The sequence below is a fragment of the Pangasianodon hypophthalmus genome, chromosome 24 (genome assembly GCF_027358585.1).
Source record: "Pangasianodon hypophthalmus isolate fPanHyp1 chromosome 24, fPanHyp1.pri, whole genome shotgun sequence".
NCBI lineage: Eukaryota > Metazoa > Chordata > Actinopteri > Siluriformes > Pangasiidae > Pangasianodon > Pangasianodon hypophthalmus.
This window is the reverse complement of record NC_069733.1, coordinates 6,995,984-7,019,256: the sequence shown is the minus strand read 5'-3', so window position 1 is coordinate 7,019,256 and position 23,273 is coordinate 6,995,984. Positions and strand designations below refer to the sequence as shown.

The following is a 23,273-nucleotide window of genomic DNA, read 5'->3' as shown; positions in this document are numbered from 1 at the left end:
TCCCTTTTTACTCTATGAACAAGAGTGACTTATCATTTGTGAGGCTTTCCTAACATTGTACCTCTGAGTACACACACACATACACACACACACACAGCGTTGTGATGCACTTTCCTATAAAAGCATCATCCTCCCATTTTATCTAAAAATTCTTTCCCCCACCATCAAGTCCAATCCAGACCTCCATAAAGAAGACAGAAGAAATCAATACTTTGCTATTACGAGCTAACATTTATAAACTTTTATTTAGCTTTTACACTTCTCCTGTCTGCTATTAGATGACTCCATCTCTCTCTTAGTTATGATAGGGAGGGTAAAGTGCTGTATATAAATCAAAATGAGAAGTGCAAAAGATCATCTCAAGCTCACCTGTTTTAGTGTTCCACTAAGGTCATTCATATCCCATACCCTTCAGTGTAATGCCATTTGGTGGTAGCAATAACAGAACAGGACAATAGGTAAATGCTCAAAGCTGATTTTTTTTTTTTTGCTATATTTTTGTTCACTATTTTATTACAGTAGGGTTTTGAAATGATTGTCCACTAATTGTGGCCTCATGAAATAGCAGTAATTGTTATGAGAGCTTATGGAAGGGTACAAAAAATTATTAACTGTCTTTTTGAGTAAATTTATTTATGCCAGTGGTGTGACTTTTAACATCTTTGCCTGTAAGTTTTTTTTTTTTACGTACTTGTGTCATTCATGGGAGTTCTTCAAGATGTATTTTTGGAATTTTACATGTATTTTGTATCTGGGAAGCCCATTAAAATATATTGCTAAGATCTGGCCTGAATAAAAAGCAGATTTTTTTTGCCCAGCTACAATTGCAAAACGTGTAAATCTTGCATTGTTTCTTGTATGTTGAGTGGAGAAGCGCAGTTTCAGTCAGAGGGTAAGAGTCGAGGGAGAACAGGGGATTAAAAGAAGGCAGAGAGAGACCTTCTGTAGCCCTCTCTCCGTCATCTGGCTGTGCTTGTTCCTACTCAGGGGAGAAGCAAAGCGTTCACATCAGATAAAAAATACACAAGACATGGCTGATAGAAGTGCGAGATCGCTTTCCCCCCTCTGAGACAGCAGAAGAAATATGTGCAAGCTCCAACAGTTTGTGGGAAGAGCACATTCAGAATTAATGCATGAAGCAAAAGAAAGAAAGGATGACTGGATAAGTAGCCTTATCACAGAGGATATAGGAGGGGAGAAGAAAGGTTGTATACTGACACATAGCTGGATGAATTTTGATCAAGTAGGTCACCTTTGTACAGGATAGTGTGCAGAAGAATTATAAAGAACAGGTTTGCAATTAAACAATGTTGGAGATAAAAATCCTGCTTTGATATTGAATTCTTTCTTGGAATGTAGAAATGTCAAATCCAAAGGGGTGGAAAAAATAAAGCCCTGTTGAGTTTTGGTAGTTTTGTTTAACTCTCTTAGGTAAGACATTTGACCATTCCTCATTAATCAGTGACATGAAAGCTACGACAAGCAATTAGTCTTGTAGCTGTGGTCAGGGACACATTGGCAAAACTGTTGAGTTAAAGCAAAATATGTCATGTCCCTTTCCAAACAGCAAACATATCACTTTCCACCCAAAGTCAAACAAGCATTGAGAATGCGTGTGGCTTTTCATGGTTATAATCTGGCAGTTCCAGACATCACAATGGTGTAACCCTCTGGCAAGTTACTGAAATGCTTTTGGAATAAAGTTTCAAATGCTTCAGCATGTAGACCCACTTGATCAAATATATCATCTATAAACCAGTGCGGGTGCACAGTACCGTCATAACATTTTAGAACTTCAAACGGACCTGGTATGGAGTTACTGAGGCTCTTGGGGTCAACACTGTAAAGACGTGGAATGAAACAAGGATTTAAATCGCGCCAGCAGCCCAATAACCAACGACGGATAGTAATAAAACTCAAGAGGATTGACCATTTTGGACAAGGATTGATGGCCGTGGGTGATGTTGAGGAGAGAGAGGGATTAACGAGGCATTTAAGCCTCGAGTAGAAGCATGGGAGGGATGTTATGTTAGGCGTTTCAGATGAAAGTGAGCCCACTTGCTGAATTGCAATGGGTTTTCATGGAGAAAGGAAGCACTGGCACCCATAATACATGCAATCGTATCACTTAGCAGCTCAGTGCAGATAAAAAGATGTTTGAACTCAGAGACATAATTTATCGGCGTAAAAATTCTCCCTTCGTTCTGTTCATGATTTATGACTGGGAGTATCTTTCTCCACCCACACTTTAAGCGCCATCTCTCATGCTCTCACGATCTCTCATTATACTTGGTGATAACTCGTAATAGTGTTTTTCTTCAGATGGTTCCAGTGCAACTTGATGTTGTGCTAATGAGTAATGGATCATTACTTCACTAAAAATTAAAAGGTGGACCACACATGTTCATTAAGAGCAGCAGAACTCTCAGACACAATGGCAAAATATTTCTTTCTGCACCACTGAATATGCTTGCTGATTTATTTCCATATCAGCGAATTAAAAAAAAAAACTACTTAGATAAGATTCCATAACATGATATAATAACATGTAATACCACAGTGTTGTTGAAGTCTCAAACCTCATTGGTCAAAAGATGTTAATTATCTATAATAGCAGCTCTGACAGTCATTCCAGCTTTGATTCAAATGATTCAAATGATATTAATGAGTTTGTTCTAATATGTTATTGTTTCTATTAGTAACAACTCATTCACAGGGACCTGGGTGGCAGATAGCTAAAAAAAAAAAAAATCTGTTATTTAAAAAAAGAAAAAAATGTATAATTGCTGATATACTGAAGCTTTCTATAAAGAGTCATTTTATTTTATTTAATATTTATGGAAGGAGTCTGGAGTATCAGCAATTTGTAACTGTCAGTACGTTTTCTGCCATGGGAGAGTCTTCAGGAGAGAGGAGTTTGTACTTTATCGTTTCTCAGTAACATGACAAGCTGCATTTTTTTTTGCCTTAACTTCAAGTAAGAGGAAAAAAAAGAGGGTGATGAGAAAACCACCGTTTATAGCTGCTGTAAGATAACTGGTAACAGGAACTGACATGTTTCTTGGCCGTTCCACAACATTAAGTGTACTAAGAACCATTATGTGTTGTTCATTAACAAATCAATATTGTTAGTGTTGGCAAATTGCTGTGGCATAAGAGGAATAAAACACATCGGGACAGTCTGGGGGGGGGGGGGAATGCATCATACCACCCTGTTGTGGTTTCTTATACAGAAATGTTTTATTTATTTTCTGCTACTTTTTTAACTGTTAAAAAAAGAGTTTAAAGAGTTTGGTTTAGGTATTGACTTTATTACATTTGACATGAGTAAGTATTATGATTTAAACTCTGTGATTTTGTGTATGTTGTTTAGATGGACATGCATTTCTTCTTAGAGTAGCAGAGTGTTTGAGCAGTATGAGTACGGTCATTTTAGGTGACCATCTTAAGTGAAGTGTCTCAAGTATAAATGTCTTATTTTAAAGTTTATTATTTAGAATAAAAGTCTGAGGTTTTTGTGGTGCCATGCCGTTTAAAATAAACACTTAATCAATCAGTATCAGCGATCCCTTTACACCCATTCCGATATTGTCTCACAATGTTATCTACAACAGGTTTCTCATATGGGTCGGTAGCCATGCAGCCTTTGGCTTGGTTTTACATTCTTTGATCAATATGATATGCTGTGGGGTGAAAGTTTTCTCCCCTTTATGTGCTCTCTCCCTCCTGACAGGTGAAAACATATCGATCATTTTATTCTATTTGCCGCTCCCCTCACCGGCTCTCACCTCTGCAGTCAATAGCACAGGATTGAGAGAGTCTCCTGACCCTCACCTCTCACACACACAGACCCATCACATACACACCCTATCCTTGTAATCTTGTTCCATCCAAGCTCTAGATCGCCAAATTTAATTTTGATTAATTGTACGTGGCTACAGGGTCATGGTGAGTTGTTACATTTGTGTGTCCTACAGGGGTGTGGATATGTATTTAGGCGGGTGCTGTGTCAGATGTCAGCTGACCTTGTCAGGTACAGGTCTATGGAATCAAATAAAGATGGGATTTGTGTGGTTTTTTTTGCCCTCACAGCAAGGGCAGATTGAAATGTGTCTTTTTTTTTGAGGTCAGTATAGTTGTGGAACTAAAGACAGAAGACCTTGCCTGGAAGCTACTGCACTAAATTAGCCTCACTCAGGTTCACTTCTATGTTACGTCTGAGGTGAACCTACATCTCAGTTCCTCTTCACTCTCATCTGCAGGGAGAGTGAGTGATAATTATTCTGTCTCTGACTCACATGGCATGAAAAATGCATAACTCTGGGGGTGAGGCAGCCTATCACGAGGTTAACTCTTCCTACACTTGGTTTTTATCTTTACACTAGAAATCTACTCTTTTCAGATGTCAGTATTTGGTTTTTGTTTGCTGAGCTAATGTTTGGGTAGGCTGTTTGCACTGAACTTTCAGCCCCTGCTAATTATGTTCGACAAAATTACCATCAGTGAACTGACCACCTGGCTGCTTAGTTTTGTATTTTTATAAAGCCTTATGCATCACTCCACTTGGTTTGTTGCTGTTTCGATTTGTTCTGCATTGTCTCTTTTTTTTTTTGTTGCACCCTCTTTACACATGGATGTTTTTTGTGGGAATTCAGTCAGGAAATTATGTGAATGGGGTCAGAGTCAAAATCGACATGGACATTGAACAAAACAGGACCTAGTTACAGATCAACAAAGCTGAACAAAGCAGGTTCAGCGTCTGTGAACAGAAGCTGAACCTTTACCAAAAAATAATTTGTCTTATGACACCAGCACCTTTTGAGGCAGGGGATTTTACAAGTTTACAAATTGACAACAGGAGGACAACCTAAAGTGAGCAAAGAAGAAGAAATATGTGGAAAATGTAAGTGAATCGGGAATAACAGAGCTGTTAGCCATTTGTGCCTTCATTAAAAAAGAGTGAATTAGCAGCAAACTCGGAGAATGCAGCATAAGCAAAAACAAGACGCAAACCCAAATTTTGAAAATGTGTGTTCCCAAATCTTTTTATTTTTTTTTTTTTTTTTTGTACTTTGGGATTTTGTTATATGCCACAACCTGTAACATACATTTAAACACTGCAGGTATAAATGACACAAAACCTGGGCATTACTAATGAAGGTATGGCAATAATATCTGAGGTTTTGGGTGTCAAGACACTAACACACCCACAGGAACATATTCTCCACTAGCTTTTGGGCAGCTAGTTATCGCTCACCTTGCCATTTTAAGCTATCTTTCCTTCTTTTTTAGTCTTTCTCTCTCCCTCCATCTCTCCAGTCATCAGCACTCTCCAGACAATCCAAGGCCAATGTGAAATCTTGAACTGCAGAGGACTTTCTTTGCCAGGCTCCCTCTTCTCTTTTGAAGAAACTTTTTCTCCCCTCTGTTGCCTCTTTCTTTCATTCCACCTCCTGACAAATTGCAGTCTCATCCTCACTCTACACTGCTATCATAGCACAGCTGGACTTTTTCAGGGTCAAACGCAGGTCAGAAGCAAAATAACACCAAGTACATAAAAGTTTGCTTGTATTCATATCCCATTAAGATATTTTTTTATGTTAAAGTTCAGATTTCTGTCATGTTACTTTGTGTGTATTAGGGTCAGTCAGAGTAGCCAAACTATGCAAGTCAGTACGATTAAAAACCTAATTCATTATAACAAAACCTTATCTGTATCCACGTCTGACTCGCCTGGCCGTTTCTTAGAATCTGTGGGTTCGGGGAATCCCGTAGCTTAGGCCCAGTGTCCTCCTTCCTCTGTCTGTGCTGAAACAAACAGGGGAAATCCAACTTAAACAACCTCCCAGTGGTCATAGAGACCCCCCGGCTGGCTCCTGGCCGGGCCCCTGACGCAGGGGCCATGCAGAAAGGACAGTGTCCGGAAGTTCCTGTCAGTTAGTGTCCTCACCATCACCGCCGCCTGACCTTCAACCGACTGCAGCACTTCCTCTAGCCTCTTAGATGAGTAAACAACAATGTCCCGTTCATTTGAAGTCCAGCCACAGAGCCAAATGTAATAACATCATTCATGGATTGATGTGATGGTTGAATAACCACAAAAAAAACCACAAAAACAGACCACAGGTTTTCAGTAGAATTCAAATCCTGAGATGGTCATTGCAATACGTTGGTTTTGTTTTCTTTTAACAATTTCTGTATTGATTTGGAGGTTTTGTTCATCATCTTGTTGAAAGCTATTGTATTGCCAAGTCTGAACCCCCTTGCAGAGGCAACCATGTTTTGAGCTGAAATATTCTATTAGTTAACTATTAACTATTAGTCTTCGTGAGCCCCTGGACCACCAGGCAAAAAAACATCCTGAAATATCAATGATCCATCTCCTTATTTCTGTAAGGTGCTTTTCCTTGTATGCACTCCTGTTTTTCCAAACATGTTGATGGTGTACATGACCAAACACATGATGCTAGTTGTAGTTTTAACACTCGGTAAAGTTCCAGTGCTGCATTTTGTGAGGAAGAGCTTCTTTTCTCATGAAGAGCTTCTTTTCTTATGAAGAGCTTCTTTCTTACAGTGCTTGCAAACAGCTTCCTATAGTAGAAACGTGACAACCACAAGAATCAACTAACCTGTGCCATTCTCAAACTGTGATCTTTGGGTCGTTTCTTTCTCCTTCACCACCTTGTAAGGAATTTTACATGTGCACAGTCTCATATTTAAACCGCAGGGAAACTAGACATGGCTAAAGGCAACAGAGTTTCTTGGAAGGGAGAGCAAATGAGAAAGTTTTTCAAGAATACCATTTGCTAGTGTTTACTTAAAATATTCCTTATGGGTGTCAATTTTGACACATTTTTTAGAGAAAATACTCTCAAGGAAAATAATTTTTTTTTTTATAGAATAAATCTAGTTTTTTCCTATTGTTTGGGTGAATATTTAGAATTATTATGTGCATTGTTATACAACCTTTTTTTGCAATTATGAAGGGCACTGTACACACACAGATGCAAAAAAAAAAAACAACTTTCCAGCAACAAAACAGTGCCCATTTTGAGTGTATTATATGCTCTGTAAAAACTCAGATATCAACATGCATGCAAGGGTCTACACCACACCTTGGCTTTCCCTCCAGGCACACACATTTGTACACACTCTGTAAGGGGTTGTTCCCTGCTCGTGCTGAGTGTATGTGAACCCCATTAGCACATTCCCAGATAGCAGCCAAGGCCCTCTTATCTCCATCCACCCATTAATTACACTTTGTTCCCCTAAGTGATCTATTTATGCTCCGCCCGCCCCTGCTGCCCACTCTAGACCTATCTCTCCACCTCCCCTCCAAGATAACAGTGCTAATGCGGGGCTAGCGAGGTCAGACTGGCCTGTATGAACTGTGGTCTTGTGCATTAGCCGCTGCTACTAACTCCATTCTGTCTGCCACCCACCATACATGGGGCCACTCGTAAAATGACCCTAATTGAAGATGGCATCACAGCTAGATTAAGAAACTCTCACACTCTGGAGTGGATAGGGCATTTTCACCTGAGAAGCATGGAGGGCTCTTTGGTTGTGAGCAGTCTTGAGGGTGGGAGCCAATGCATGACTATTATTCAATGTGGTAACTATTAGAGTGTTGGTCAGTGATCGAACCACACTATTTTGTGGATTAACCATTACTGCTGGAACACAGAGGCACAGTTTACACCTGGGTCTTTCATGCATATATGGATTGTATCCTGATGAGGGTTTACACTTGTAGTCAAATCCATCGCTGGTTAAGTGTATTGAATTCCAGTCACTCTATTGCATGTAATATACAAATGATCTCAAAGCAGTTTTTAAATTAAAAGATGTTTGCAGAATCAGAAATTGTGATTCTCCATGTCTTTTTTTTTTTTTTTTAAAAGGCACCAAATTTGCAATCATGGACCCTGTAGAACCCTGGCTTGTGTGGGTGGGAAGGAGGACTCGTGAGACAGGGGACTATTTACAAAGCTTTGTGCTTCTTTTATTTTATTTTTTCTGTGAGTGCTTTTCAGCATTCAGAGTTCAGCTCAGCTCTCTCTTTGTGTTTCACGGTATTGCAGACAAACCAGCCTCACATAAGTAAATTTGCCGTGATCGCACACAGGTGAGAATCATCGCATTACATGCCAGTTCAACTCACCTCCTCTCTGTCCGCAGCTGACGCTTGACCACGCCCTCGCTGCCACAGACCCCATGTTTTCTGATGCATTTTTAAGGGTTTTAGATGGTGTTTAGTAAAACAGAATGTACTATGTAGACTTAAATCTTTTTAATATTTCCACCTCCATTTTATTGAAAAAATTTCTAAACATATATTACCCAGATTTTTTATTTATTTATTTATTTATTTTTTTTTTTTTGGATAATCTGGTATAAATTGGGTCTTTCAATCCCGGTTCAATGTGTTTGTTTTGTGTGTTTGATTATACACTTTGGTTCCAGCAGAGTATGTCCCTGTTTTATGAGTTCTAGACAGTCTAGGATTCATTTTATTTTATTGTATTGTATTTGTGGCTGGTTTTACATGGATACACTTAAGATTGTGCTTCTCAGAAGCAGTTTGTACCCATGTATCACCCTTTCTTTAGTGGATAATGTCACCTGGATACTGTATTTATACATAACTTCTGCTATAATCATAAAGACTATGATGCTCACACTGAACATCCTTTCAACATACTTAGTACTGTTTTGACTTTAAAGTGTGGAAAAGTATTGATTTATAACCACGCTGTCAAGCGTCACCCAGAAGAAGACGGCTTCCCTTTTAAGTCTGGTTCCTCTTAGGTTTTCTGCCTTAGTTCTTCTCAGGAAGTTTTTCCTTGACACTGTCAGTATTGGCATTCTTGTTTGGGATCTAAATATATATCTATATACAGGTTTCTTTCTTAAAAGTCTATTGTTAATAGTGGTATACAAATAAAAATGTATTGCATTTACACACCACCACCCTCGACTCTTGATATCTCAGACTTGCATAGAGCCTGTAAATTGGTTTATCATTGTGACCATTTTTGTCTCAGCTCAAGGTTGATTCTTTTCGCTCAAGTTTACACACCATCAATATGGATGACACATGTGCCACGTTTCAGTTTGGAGAGCTCGCTTCTGTTCTTGACTCCCACTCCTCCTAATGTAAACACACTCAGCCTTCTGCCCTTATTTATGTATTGACCAGCTATGGATTTGTCTTTTCACTCTGCACTCCAATACTCGTCCAACATTCTGTCTCACTTACCAAGGTCTCTGATTTTATGAGGCACATGGAGTACTAGAGTAGCCAAGCTGTAAAGAATTTGTAGAAAATGCCTTGAATCGGGGCAATTCTTTTGAAGTGCCATGTGTTTGTTCGCTTGCTGTTGTGGAGGTGTTAAACATGGACTGTTCTGTATTAATTAAGTGCTATACTTTAGGACGTCTCTCCCAGTGGAGGTTATTAGAGCGTTTCTGGATAGACTTGCCGAGATTTAGTCTCTAACCTTATCTGACATTCGTTCAGAGTTAACACATTGCGCATTAGAGGTCAGTTACACGCTAAAAGGGCTGGTAGCCAAAACAGCAAGAGAAGGAAGTGTATGTGATGTGTATTCCATGAGTTTTTGTGCTTGTGCATCTGTTTATCTGTAGGCTTATCTGAAGAAGCCAGACAGTGCCTGTTTCCTTCTATAACCTTCAATGTACGCAATACTGCTCATTATCTTATGCTGTATGCCCAGAGAATTGTTGCCATGACATTCAAAGAGTAGTATGTATAGCCTGTGCTGCAACAGCTCTATAAACACAATGCATGATAAGCACAATATAAACAAGTGATAAATATGATTGATTGGTGAGTAAACACTTACAGTAACATCAAAAACGACAAAAAAAAATCCTTTCTTTAAGTTTGTGGTGGCTTTTATGCTTTTGTCTGCAGTGACAACTTCTTCAAAGAAAATCTGACACATTTAATCTATGCACGTGCAATTTGTTTTTCGGTTGATCTGCTACATGTCATTGCTTGTTCTTGACACATTCTATTATGCAGGGCTAAGCTTGTGTGAATTAGCTCGCTCTCAGGCCTATTTCTGAATCGCATTGTACACAGAGACTGACGCTAAGCCTTAGTTCATTTGTTATGATGTGATTTTTCCTCACCTCATTCAAAGATTCATCCTTTGCTGTTTACCTGATAGCTTCAGGGAGCAACAGTTATATTATAAAGAGCTTCTAGTGCTAGACACACAGCTGGGCTTTTTAATTGATGCCGGGTTGCTCTCTCTCTGTGTGTGTGTGTGTGTGTGTGTGTGTGTGTACAGTCTCAGGCACTAAAGCAATCTCTGTGCTTTGTGTCTCACCTGAATCTCATTGGACTAACTGCCTAAACATCAGTCACTCTATAAAAAAGCTAGTTCTAGCATTGGGTCTGTCTCATCTATTTCATAAATATGCTAGCACAATGATGATTAGCCACAGGAGCTTAGGAGCTGTTTGCTCTCTGGGCCTCCCCGTCACTTTCATTTGCTTTTCTTCCCGCTTCTCTCAGAGTTATCTATGAGATATGCAGTCATTTGAACAAGGCTAACTTAATCATGCTAACGTGGGCTGAGGCTGTTTGACTTGCCAACAAATTAGCGCTCAAATTAGCCTTGAAATGTTCTGTAATTCTGCAGAATTGTCAGGGATGCAGTTCTTTTTTCCCCCTACTGTGTGTTCATGTGGCTGTGCGACACATGGTATGTAATTGAGGTACTGAAAAAGATGGAATTTGTACAGAGCACTTCAACACTAATATATTTTTTAATGATGTTTACCTGCAAAATGTTAATGCTAATGAGTAGCTGTTGTTTGGCCCATTCTTTACATTCTGTTTCAGACACGAAGGTACCACAGCATTATATCCCCTTACCATTTTGTAACTAAAACCTAAGATGCACTAAGAGGGGTATCTGTGTTGTGCAAAGGCATAAGGTGTGATTTTGCCTGGAGCATTTCAGAGTCTCAAATTCTCATATTGGACAAAATGTTCTGTCTGTCACTTTCTGGTTAGATTATGTATAAAGTCTCTATTCTAGCTCTATACTTACAATCAAGTTAGGCCACTTAGAAATAAACAAACTGCAGTTGGCACTGAAGGGACAGCTCAGGGATGCACTGCCTAAACCTCATGGACACCCACTGCTGTAATTTTATGGACACACACTGATGGAACCTCAAGGACACACACTGCTGTAATTTTATGGACACACACTGCTGTAACTTCATAGACACTGTAAGAATCGGGTTATAGATTCTCATGGTTTCCTCAGAAACAAAAGTGGATATAACTCAGTCGGACTCGAAGAGATAATGCTGTCTCTCATTTATTTCAGTAGGTTACTATATACTCACATAGGGTTGACAGATTATTCCGTTGTCAGTGAATGAAAGATCAAATATTACACTTATAATATACAGCGGTGGTACGACACATCCACACACACGGCAAGGTGCATAAGGGAGAGCAAGAGCACACATGACGTCATCATAAGATGATCATTACAACACACACTGTTGGAACCTCATGAACACACCCTGCTGTAGCCTAATGGACACACACTGCTATAACCTAATGGACACACACTACTGTAACCTTACAGACACACACTGTTGTAATGTTATGGACACGCACTGTTGGAACCTCATAGACACATGTTGTTGGAACCTCATGAATACACACTGTTGAAACCTCAAGGACACTCACTGTTGAAACCTCACGGACACGCACTGCTGTAACCTTATGGACACACTGCGGTAATCTTATGGACACACACTGCGGTAACCTTATGGATGCACACACTGTTGGGCTCTCAGGGACACCTGAAGTTTTGAACCTCAGAATCATGCACTACTGAAATCTCAAGGACACTCAATACTGGAAACTCAAGGTCACACTGTGGAACCCTTAGGGGCCCACACTGCTTGAAACTCAGTGACACACTGCTGTAACCTCAGAGACACACACTGCAGGAACCTCAGTGACACACACTGCTGGAATCTCAGAGATGCAAACTGCAGGAACCTCAGGAACACACACTGTTAGAACCTCAGGAACACACAATGCTGGAAACTCGGGGACACACACTGCTGGATCCTCAGGAACACACAATGCTGGAATTTCAGGGCACGTTATTTGAACCTCAGAGACATGCTGGATGAATGTCAGGGACAGACACATTGCTGGAATCTCAGGGATATGCACCGCTGGAACCTCAAGGTCACACTGTATGACCCTCAGGGACACACACTGCTGGAACCTCAGAGACACACACAATTGGAACCTCAAACACAGACTGCCGGAACCGCAGTGAGACATGCTGCTGGAATCTCAAGGACACATACTGCTGGAATCTCAGGGATACATTGTTGGAAACTCAGGAACACACCCTGAATCTCAGAGACAGTTTCTGCTGGAACCTCAAGGTCTCTCTGCTGGAACCTCAAGGACACACACTACTGGAACCTCAAGGTCACACTGTTTGATGTTCAAGACATACACTGGAATCTCAGGGACACAATACTTTTGGAACCTCAGGGACATACAATGCAGGATCCTCAGGGACACATGCAGCTGGAATCTCAAGGGCACACACTGCTAAAACCTTAGAGTCACACTATTGGACCCTCAAGAACAAACACTGCTGGAATGTCAGGGACACACACTGCTGATACTTCAGGGTCACATTCTTAGACCCTCAGGGACACACACACTGCTGGAACCTCAAGGACACACATTGCTGGAACTTCAGGGTCACAATGTTAGACACTCAGGGAGAGACACATTACTGGAACCTCGGGGACACTCACAGCTGGAACCTCAAGGTCACACTGTTTGATGCTCAAGGACATACTGGTGACACCTCAGGGACACACTGATGGAATCTCAGGGACAGATTCTGCTGGAACGTCAAGGTCACTCTGCTGGAACCTCAAGGACACACATTACTGGAACCTCAAGGTTACACTGTTTGATGCTCAAGGACACATACTGCTGGCACCTCAGGGACACACAATGTTGGAATCTCAGGAACACACACTGTTGGAATGTTAGGACACACCCTTCTGGAATCTCAGGAACACACTGTTGGACCCTCAGGGACACATACTGCTGAAACATCAGGGATACATGCTGCTGGACTGTACTCAATTACTGTTATAGACTCCAGAATGTGAAGTGCTGACTTTAACATGGTCTCTCTGTTAAATGTTTGAAACTCATTAATCTTTCTAATTTATGGTTGTGTAATGAGTTCTGCCTCTGTTTGCTTCAAGAACAATAATAATTAAAGTAATTAAAAGAGGCAGAGAGGGGGGAAACATCACCACACATCCTCTCATGGACAAGTGTTGTATTCATGTTGTAGGTGCTTGTGTTTATGGATTTCCTGCTTTGTATCTGCGACTGTGTGTATGTTTTTTCATACATTAATTTAATTGCACAGAATACAAACATGACAGGCTTTTGTCACAACAGTAATAATTGTAATAAGTGCTCCTGGCATTGGCAATGAAGTGAGAAGCAGCATAGGGGAAGGACTTTGTGTGTGTGTGTGTGTGTGTGTGTGTTTTGGTTTTTTTCCTTTTTTTGGAGGGAGGGGGGATGGCGGATGGCGGAGGTTGGAGGGTGTTAACAGAATAAATATATTTGATTAATTGATTTGGAGCTTTACATTCTTTATTACCAAGCTGCGTGTAATATCCAGTGTATGATAACATTGGCACCTGTTCTCACCTCATTAGTCCTCAGGACAAATTCAGATCAGATCCCCTTTTCCATGTCCAAGGCATGCAATGGAGAAAACGTCAAACTGCCAGGGCATCACAGAGCGCTGCTGTCAGAAATTGAACTCGAACACTTGAACTATGCTGTGGTGTCTTTGTCCTCATGTCCCCTTATGGACCATGTGACTGGAGCTGAATGATCCAGCTGAGCTCCTTATGGAGTAATGTCCCAAGAGTGTACGCCTTTCATCGCTCATCCGCAAGTGTTGTAGCTTTAATGTGATTCATCATAGTTATAATGTTGTAGCCCAAACTTTATTTTTGAGTTAATGTGAATACAAATATAATATTAATGGTGCTGCTTATAACGTTACATTTTTTTTTTTAACTTGTGGGTGTTTCTGTAATTATCAAAATCAGAGATACCATTATTTTGCAACAGCAGTGTAATTATGGCATATCAAAATGCCCCCTAATGAGAGCCAACAGTTTTGAAAATTAAATGAAGTATGCCAGTCGTGTTTAATCAATTAAGAGACAGGTTTGAATGGCATGCTACAGATGGAGGCTAATTACAGTCAGCACATTTTGATTTTTTTTTTGTCTGCCTTGGAGTCTTACTTTCAAGAGTGCTGTTACTGTTGCTCATAGGCAGCTAATACCTTATCTTCAATCAGGATTATCATTTGTTTAATTGTGATATTTGGTAGTGGAATTGTGTGTGTGTGTGTGTGTGTGTATGTGTGTGGGCTATTTACCCCATAGAGATATAGGAACAACTTAGTTATACTGAAAGGAATCCAATAAAATTGTCAGTAGGACATTAAGCATCAGTTCATCATATACATCAGATCTGCTTTTGGCTGAAAGAATAATCCCCAAATAGGGAATCATACAAGAAGTGTGATTTTACGTGGAGCATTTCAGAGTTTCAAACTGTCGGATTGGACTAGCTGCGCTGTCTTTTGTGTTCTGGTGATCTTGTTGCCAATTTCGTTGTAGCAAAGTCAGGGCACTTACATGCAAATAAACAAGAACAAAAAACCGAAGTTGACAGTCAGCCAGGGACATAAACCCTTGGAACATCAGGGACACATACACTACAGGAACCTCAGGGAGACACACTGCTGGAACCTCAGGGACACACTGCTGGAACCTCAGGGACACACTGCTGGAACCTCAGGGAGACACACTGCTGGAACCTCAGGGACACACTGCTGGAACCTCAGGGACACACTGCTGGAACATCAGAGAAACACACCGCTGGAACCTCAGGGACACACTGCTGGAACCTCAGGGACACACTGCTGGAACCTCAGGGACACACTGCTGGGACATCAGAGAAACACACTGCTGGAACCTCAGGGACACAATGCTGGAACCTCAGGGACACATTCCTGGAAGCTTAGAGACACGCACTCCTGGAAGCTTAGAGACACACACTCCTGGAAGCTTAGAGACACACACTCCTGGAAGCTCAGAGAAACACACTGCTGGAAGCTGAGGGACACATTGTTGGTCCCTCAGACACGCGCTGCTGGAATTTCAGGGACACGCACTGCTGGAAGCTGAGGGACACATTGTATGTCCCTCAGACACACACTGCTGGACTGTACGCAGTTACTTTTCTGTCAGAAACACCAGAATGTGAAGTGATAACTAACATGGTCTCTCCGTAAAATGTTTGAAACTCATTAATCTTTCTAATTTATGGTTGTGTAATGGGTTCTGCCTCTGTTTTCTCCAAGAACAATAATAATTAAAGCAATTAAAAGAGGCAAAGAGGGTGGGGGGACATCACCACACATCCTTCCTCTCATGGACAAGTGTTGTGTTCGTGTTGCTTGTGTTTATGGATTTCCTGCTTTGTATCTGCGACTGTGTGTATGTTTTTTCATACATTAATTTAATTACACAGAATACAAACAAGGCAGGCTTTTGTCACAACAGTAATAATTGTAATAAGTGCTCCTGGCATTGGCCATGAAGAGAGAAGCAGCATAGGAAGGCTTTTTTTGTGTTTATTGGAATAAATATATATTTGATTTGTCGTCTTATGATTCATAACGTAATGTTCTTTATTGCCAAGTTGCGTGTTAGTGCGATGCAGGCTAACATTGGCACCTGTTCTCACCTCATTAGTCCTCAGGACAAATTCAGATCGGATCCCCTTTTCCATGTCCAAGGCATGCAATGGAGAAAACATCAAAATGCCAGGGCATCACAGAGCGCTGCTGTTGGAAATTCAACTCGGACACTAACAGGGACACTGACAGCAGCTATGCTGTGGTGTCTTTGTCCTCATGTCCCCTTATGGACCATGATACTGGAGCTGCTTGATCCAGCTGAGCTCCTTATGGAGAAATGTCCTGATGCTGTACAACTTTCATAGCTCATCTGCACATGTCGTAGGCTTTTTATATAATGTGAGGACAAATAAGCATTTATGGACATTAGCTATAGTGTTAAAAGAATGAAGCAAGACATAATGAAACACTCGGAACACAATGCAATCTTTGTTCATTTTTATTTATTTTTTTTATGATGTTATGTTTACATAATTTTTGGAATCAAAGATACCATTATTTTGCAACAATGGTATAATTATGGCATATCAAAATGCCCCTAATGAGAACCAACAGTTTTGAAAATTAAATGAAAGTCGTGTTTCATCTATTAAAGACAGGTTTGAATGGCATGCTACAGATGGAGACTAATTACAGTCAGCACATTTTTATATTTTCTGTCAGGCTTGGAGTCGTACTTGTCAGTTGATAGTTTACCTTCAGTCAAGATTGTCATTTGTTTATGTGTGATATTTTTGGTAGTGTAATTGTAGCTATAATTACAAAGACACACCGTTTCTGTGTGTTCTCTTTGTGAGATCTGTTTTATGTTTACACATTGCATCCTTTTTCCTGGCTACTCTTTAACATAAATAAACACAAATAATAAGTAATGCGAATTATTTCATTGAGGTTTGCAATGCTATGGATGCCATATTCTATTCAGTTATGAATATGAATTCAGTGAATAAGCTTTCAGTAAAAAAAAAAAAAAAAAGTTTAGTTAAATGTAACATGCAAGTCCTTCATTTTTCAAACATTAATCTCCTGTGTAAGTGCAGCTTACTTTATTAAATAAACAGAGAATAGCCTAAGTCTAATGGAATAACATGTTTTGACATCATTTTCCTGGATTACTGATAGGGTAGATGAGCTTTACTGATTTATATCCTTATAATCCTCCTCTCAGTTACTTCATAATAATTTTTTAAAATTTGATTTATACTTATGACCATGAAATTTATCATTTATATCCTCCAACAGCTGACAGGTTATGAAAAAATCCTCCTGAAAAACAGATTTCCTGGACAATTACAGAGAGACGGTCATCTTTCTTTCTCTGAGACAGATGCCAGTCTTTCCATAGAAACATGATAATCCATGGCTGCATCTTTTAATAGTATAGTATTAATTTAGTTCGTCTCTTGACTGCACCTGGGTGTCTTTGTCCTTGCCTTTTCAGTGCCTAAATGAGCAAGTGTAATCCACACATACACTACTTACATTTGATACAACTTGGCAATTTAGAGATAGCACGGTAGTGTAATAAAAGCCTATTAGTGAAGCCTGCTCTTAAGCCAGTATACGAGGTGATGTCACCGGAGAGGGCGGAGCACCCACAGGGTCGCTGAAGGGGCCTGGATCATTTGCATATCTGCTTGGAGACACACTGTTACTGACCCCATAGCCAGGATTAGTGTGAGAGGCTTTCACTGCTCACGAGTTCATCGCTGGTTCAAGGTAACAGAAAGCAAGCCCTCGCCATTGATAACTCCTGAAGGGGAGAGAAAGAGAAGTAAGGACTGGTTGGAGGGGAAGGAAGAACAATTGGAGGCTGTGTGCTTTAAATTGGGTATAAATTATTAGTAAGAGCAGTGGAGGCGATGTCTTCTTCTCCAGTGGTGTGTTGTGCCAGGACCTACACAGGTAAAGAGATTGTTTGGGCAGGAGTTATTGACTCGCTGATTGCCAGTTTCGTAAACTTGACCTGAGGCGCTGATCACTCGCCAAGCTAGAAAAAAACGATACACACACTCACACACACACCTTTCCCATCTCGCCACAGCTATCTTCATCAATACTAGCCAGACAAAGGTCAATCTAATAAACATGGAGGTCAGTAGTGTGGCCATTTGAGAACTCTTTTGGCATGAGCCTTAAAGGTGCTTTTTAATTGTATCCCTGCGGGCAGGTAATGCTGTTGTAATGCAGAGGAAAGAATAACAACTGGACAAGAAAGATATATCTAGCCTGTCCTCACTACTACATGCAGAGAACTCTTGGAGAGAAAGCTGCTGTTGCAGTGTGAAAAATCACTGGTATTGGAGAAAGTGTACTCAGTCACATGATGTAAATAAGAATTATTAAAATACATCACAAACCGCTGAAATTACAACAAACACCCTGACAGATTGTTCATTTTCAGAGAGAAAATGATGACTCCTAAAGGCCTAGTTTGCTGTTCTTCGTAGTGGTTCTCACAGTGAAGAGGTATCTTAAGGACTTGAGGTATACATGTCACTCCTCCAGAGCCCAGTGACCTGAACATGGGAATTCTTTAACCTGCCGCGAAAGGCAGAAACTGAGCCTTTCTGTGGATGAGTTGATAGCTGTGCCTTAGTCACTGGAGAGAACACTCAATCCTCCTCCGCTGGTGGTCACTGCTTCCATTGTTCACCACGGCACATACATCTTAATAAGTGGAAAAGCCAGAAAGGGGATATATAGAACATGATACAGCACAGGCTCTTGTGTAGTACTTCCAGTAGTCGGAGCCAAAATCTGATAAATCTCTAAAAACCAACATGAAATCAGGTATAATGATATGCAGTTCAGATACGAGTGTTCTGTAGCAGCGTTTGATTGTTTAATTGCCTGATTGACATGCCTGTAAAGAAGCTTGAGTTGAAGTCAAGCTGTACATTGAACTAAATTTCACCTCAAAGTTTGCAAAAGTCTAAGATCATTTTTCAGTTAGTTAATTACTTATAACTTATTTATCGGCAGTGTACATTACTGTTTGCTAAATCACTATGTAACGTGTGACATGAATATCTTGTCTTTTCTGAAAAAAGGGACTTGATATCTCGTGAAATGGCTTGAAGCACAAAAACTCCCAAAGCTCCCCTCAATGCACCCCAGCTGTATTTGTTATGTTTTAATACTACTAATAATTCAACTTAATAAGGCATTGATTAGCTCAATAATGTATTCAATTAGTAATATTTAACAAATACACTGGTGCCTTTGTATAATACTGGGATGAGGTTTGAAAACACATTTTAAAATTTCAAGGTTTTGTAGAGCAGTAACCTACCAATTTTTTTTTTTTTTTTTAAATGTTATATGAAAGGTTACAAAGGTTAAGGTAAGGGACATTGGTGGGCTTAGTATTTGTAACTTTGTTTTTTTTTTTGTTTTTTTTTTAATCAAATGAAATCCTGCTGAGCTCATTTGAATGTGTACTAATTTTTCACAAAATTAGATCCACCAAAAACATGGTGTTCAACTGTAAACATAATTTCAAGAAATTCAGAACAAAATGAAATACCAAGGATAGAAATTTATTCAAATGGTTGCTTAGCGTCTGGCAAAGTCATCTGGCGTCTAAGCTAATGTTTTGACTTGAGAAGATTTATTAAAGAAATGGTATTGCAGAGCAATTGAAGCCAAGACACACAAGACACAAAGTTTAGCCAGAGGCAGAACATTTTAGGTAGCAGTGAGTATAAAATGTGAGCTTTTTGCTCCACAAATACTCCACAGAAGAAGTACAAGGCTACAGGTTTCTGAGTGGCACGTGACACCTTTGGGTGTGTATCACCAGTGATGATAGTGGATCTGGTGAAAATCAGTGGAATCATAAATGCATGAGCAGATTTTGATTCATCCTGCTATACCTTTACAAGAATAATAAAAACTCTATCACACTGCAGTTACGATTAAGACTTCAGATGGGACAATTTCATTCAAAGTGATGTTAGAAGAATCCTTAAAGAACGCAAGTCTTGACTTTTTCTAATCATATACATGTGGTTGTTTTTCAGATAATTAGCTTTAGGTGACTCTATCAAGTTGGTTAAGACTTCTGTATAGTACTGTTCATATTATTACATAAACAATGCATTGTTCACGATAATCTGTATATACATGTGTTTACAGGCACTGAGAGGCACGAGCTGACCTCATGGAATAGCTTCAAGTCCATCTTTCGATTCTTCAACGAACATCTCCAGGCACAAATGGAGGAGGACAGGGACGAGGGCAAAGTGGAGGAGCAGAAGGAGGAGCAAAAAGAAGAGCAGAGGGAGGAGCTGAAGGAGGAGCAGAAGGAGGAAGAAGAAGATGCTTCTACCACAGTGACTACACAAAAACGTGCCAAACATGAGGATTTATAGAAAACTGGAATAGCATCAGACCTTCTTGGTTAGGCTGCGCTATCTTGAATATTTTTGCTTTAATTGCTTTTAAAGGGTAGTCCTATGGTAGGCACCTCCTTCTATATTGTCTGATGCCTTAGAGTTGGGGGTCGGCATGTATACATCAGAATAGCGTTTTGCATTACACAACTATCAAAGCAATATATACTGCTTGTGCCTCCCCCTGGGCTGTTGTGTGGGTTTAGTGGCCATATTAAGGCTGTCAGGCGACACTACAGAGTACCTCTAAGTTTCCTGACGTCGCTCTAAACTCACATAATGCGAGCGCACACACACACACACACACACAGGTTTAACCCACAGGTCATTTAGCCCACTTTAACCCTAAACAGCTCTGGTTTTTCCATTCAGTTTTACCCAGTTTTACATTGATAAGGGTGCTGGCATGCCTAAGAAATTTTCTTCCTTTACATTCTGGACTCATAGGCATTAGCACTACAGCACTAAAGGAACTTGCGCTGCATAGATATTTGCTTTTCAAAGTACACATTAGATGCAGGATTTTTCCTCGCCACCTGCCTCTGAAAGAAGCGAATACTGAATACCAGGTAATAATTTGCGTAAGTTCCTTACAATTCATACCCACATAATCAAGATGAAACATATAAATGAAACATATTTCAACTAAAATAACTTCAAACCACATATCAAAAATGATTTTTAGCCATAGCTTCTTTTAAGATACTTTGGAAGTTTTGAAATATCTGACTTTTCTCAAGTGCTAGCAAAAGGAGGGTTAATAATTTGTAAATTATAAAATAAATTATAAAATAATTTCCTTTAAATGTTTGCCTTTTCAATGTGACATGCCTATTTCATACACGCCTGGTAAGACTCGCAATTTACCATCACACTGACGTCCGCTGCTTTTGCTAAAGCACATAATGTCACTTTCTTAACATAAACAAAAGACAAACAGAACAATGTGGTATTAGTCAAGGCTTAAGCTGTCGCTCAGACATGACAGCACGTCACCCTGCTTTAACTAAAACTTTGCCACATTTTTATCTTTGAAGATGGACTATTTAAATATTTGTAAGCACATATTTCAACAAATTTGACCAAATTAACCAACTTTTAGCCAAAATAAATGAGTGATGTGGGATGTACTGCGAAATGCACTAAATCTATCAACATTTTAAAACCTAAACTGCTTTTAGGGTTTTGTCTACATCATTATAAGGCTAGTATTAAATTGCAAGTGGTTGTGTACTGCAGCTAAATTGAGAAGTAAAAGCTTTGGAATTTGAATATTGCTGCCTTAAAATAAACAAGACACACTTCTTTTTCTTTTTTTCTCTTCTTCTTTTCTTTTCCTTTCCTTATACATTCAGCTAAGCCATCAGTTGATTATAGGCAAGAAGTGCAACCTTAAACCAAAATCAGATTATATGTTTCATATGTAAGTCATGAATCTTAGCCATTCTTATTTTTAATCTAGTGATTTCTACCTTTTGTGAAATCCTATTTGCTTTCAGTGGACACAAGGTTTATTTAAAAAAAAAAAAAAAAAAAAGTTTGATTTTTTATTCATCTTGTAAAATGTTTTTTTTCAGCGTTTGTCTTGTCTTTTTTTTTTTAATCACTAAAAAAAAGGAATGGAAGTACTTTTCAAATCGTTGTTCAACTTTGACGCAAGTGTAATTTATAAACGTCATTTCCGCCCTTTTTTTCGTTTGTCTATCATAGAGACTGGGGTCACTTTTTACCAACTTATTTTCTCTTCATTTTTATCTACCTGCAACAAATTGCCTTTGCAAAATAAACGCTTTTTAACAATACAGTGTGATATAAGCTTGCATTTGTTGTCCAGTATTGTTCAGTGGTTTGATCCACCAGCTGTAGAGCTTTTTTTTTCAGTCTTTTTAAAACCTGCAGAATCAAAACAAGTGAAGGTTTTCCGCCTGCTTTTAGAACTTTAACCTTGACTAGTTTACACTTCCCGCATGGTCACTTACTGAACAGTGTGTGTGTGAGAAGAGTACAGTACAGTAGCATTTTGGGGACATGGCCTACAATCTGAAACACTCAGTATAGGTGACGCACTGGTAAGGGATGCTAATTAAAGTGGCTGTATGTGGTTTGGGACAGAACCCCCAGTCTAAGCGTATAGACTGAAACCCTAAAGACGCACCGGCGCAGCTTTTCTTCTTATCGTGAAGGCTTGCTTTCAGCCCAGGTAGTAGCCGGGTTAGAGTTCAGCTCTTCGGGGGAAGGGGGATAAAGATCTGCAGAGCTCGATAAAAGCTCGAAGCTCCGGTGGCTCGCCGAGTTCCCAAAGAAGCTGAGTGTGAGCGGCTAGCCGAGCTGCTCATCTCGCGTTAACGCAGCTGCGCAACTCGATCGCGAAAGAGGAGCCGCGTCTCCACAATGAGGCCAATGTTAAGCAAAAGAAGTGTCAGTCAAAAGACTGCTGCGTATCAGATGAAGCCTCAAATCAACAGGTTTCCTCCAATAACATACAGGCCGCTTTTGCGCCTAAAGACACATGGTAGCCTATAGGATCCAGCCAAAGTCCCTGGCAAACTCTCCAGCACTGAAACAAAAAGAAAAGAAAAAAAAGTGCTCTCAGTTTCGAGTTTTTTGTTTTGTTTTGTTTTTCGTTTGTTTTGTTTTTGTTTTTTGTTATTGTTTTTTTTTTTTTTCGAATGCATGCAATGAGAATTAATTATTATGGTTTAAAGTCAAACGTCCGTTTTTTTTGGTCCAAAATTTCTTGCAGTGTTTTCATCCTGATGGATTAATCTCTTTTAGACACTGCGTAATGATGAATGGAGGTTAATTACTATCAGTAAAATGTCTCTCAATTAATCAGCCATGCACATTAGGTCGATGTTGGTCAGGAGAGAAATTTCTGGTCCTAAGTGAAGCTAAAAAAGCCTCGATTTGTACAGAACTGTAAAGCTGTAAAGACAGGAACAGAAACGCAGCTGATTGCTTTAGGAGTCCGGACTGAACGTGTGCGTCATTACGCACTCAAATATTCACAGAGTCTGACTGATAG

At 39.8% G+C, this 23,273-nt stretch overlaps 1 protein-coding gene across 2 annotated transcripts in view; it reads left to right on the top strand.

The window, feature by feature from the left end:
• Positions 1-22,050, top strand: part of fam172a (family with sequence similarity 172 member A) — a 167,497-nt gene extending 145,447 nt beyond the window's left edge. For both annotated transcript variants that reach the window (XM_053229179.1, XM_026931208.3), the window contains one exon: positions 19,992-22,050. In XM_053229179.1, coding sequence (XP_053085154.1) covers positions 19,992-20,227 — 236 coding nt within the window. In that variant the 3' untranslated portion in view covers positions 20,228-22,050. The remainder of the gene's footprint in view (positions 1-19,991) is intronic.
• Positions 22,051-23,273: the final 1,223 nt, after the last annotated feature.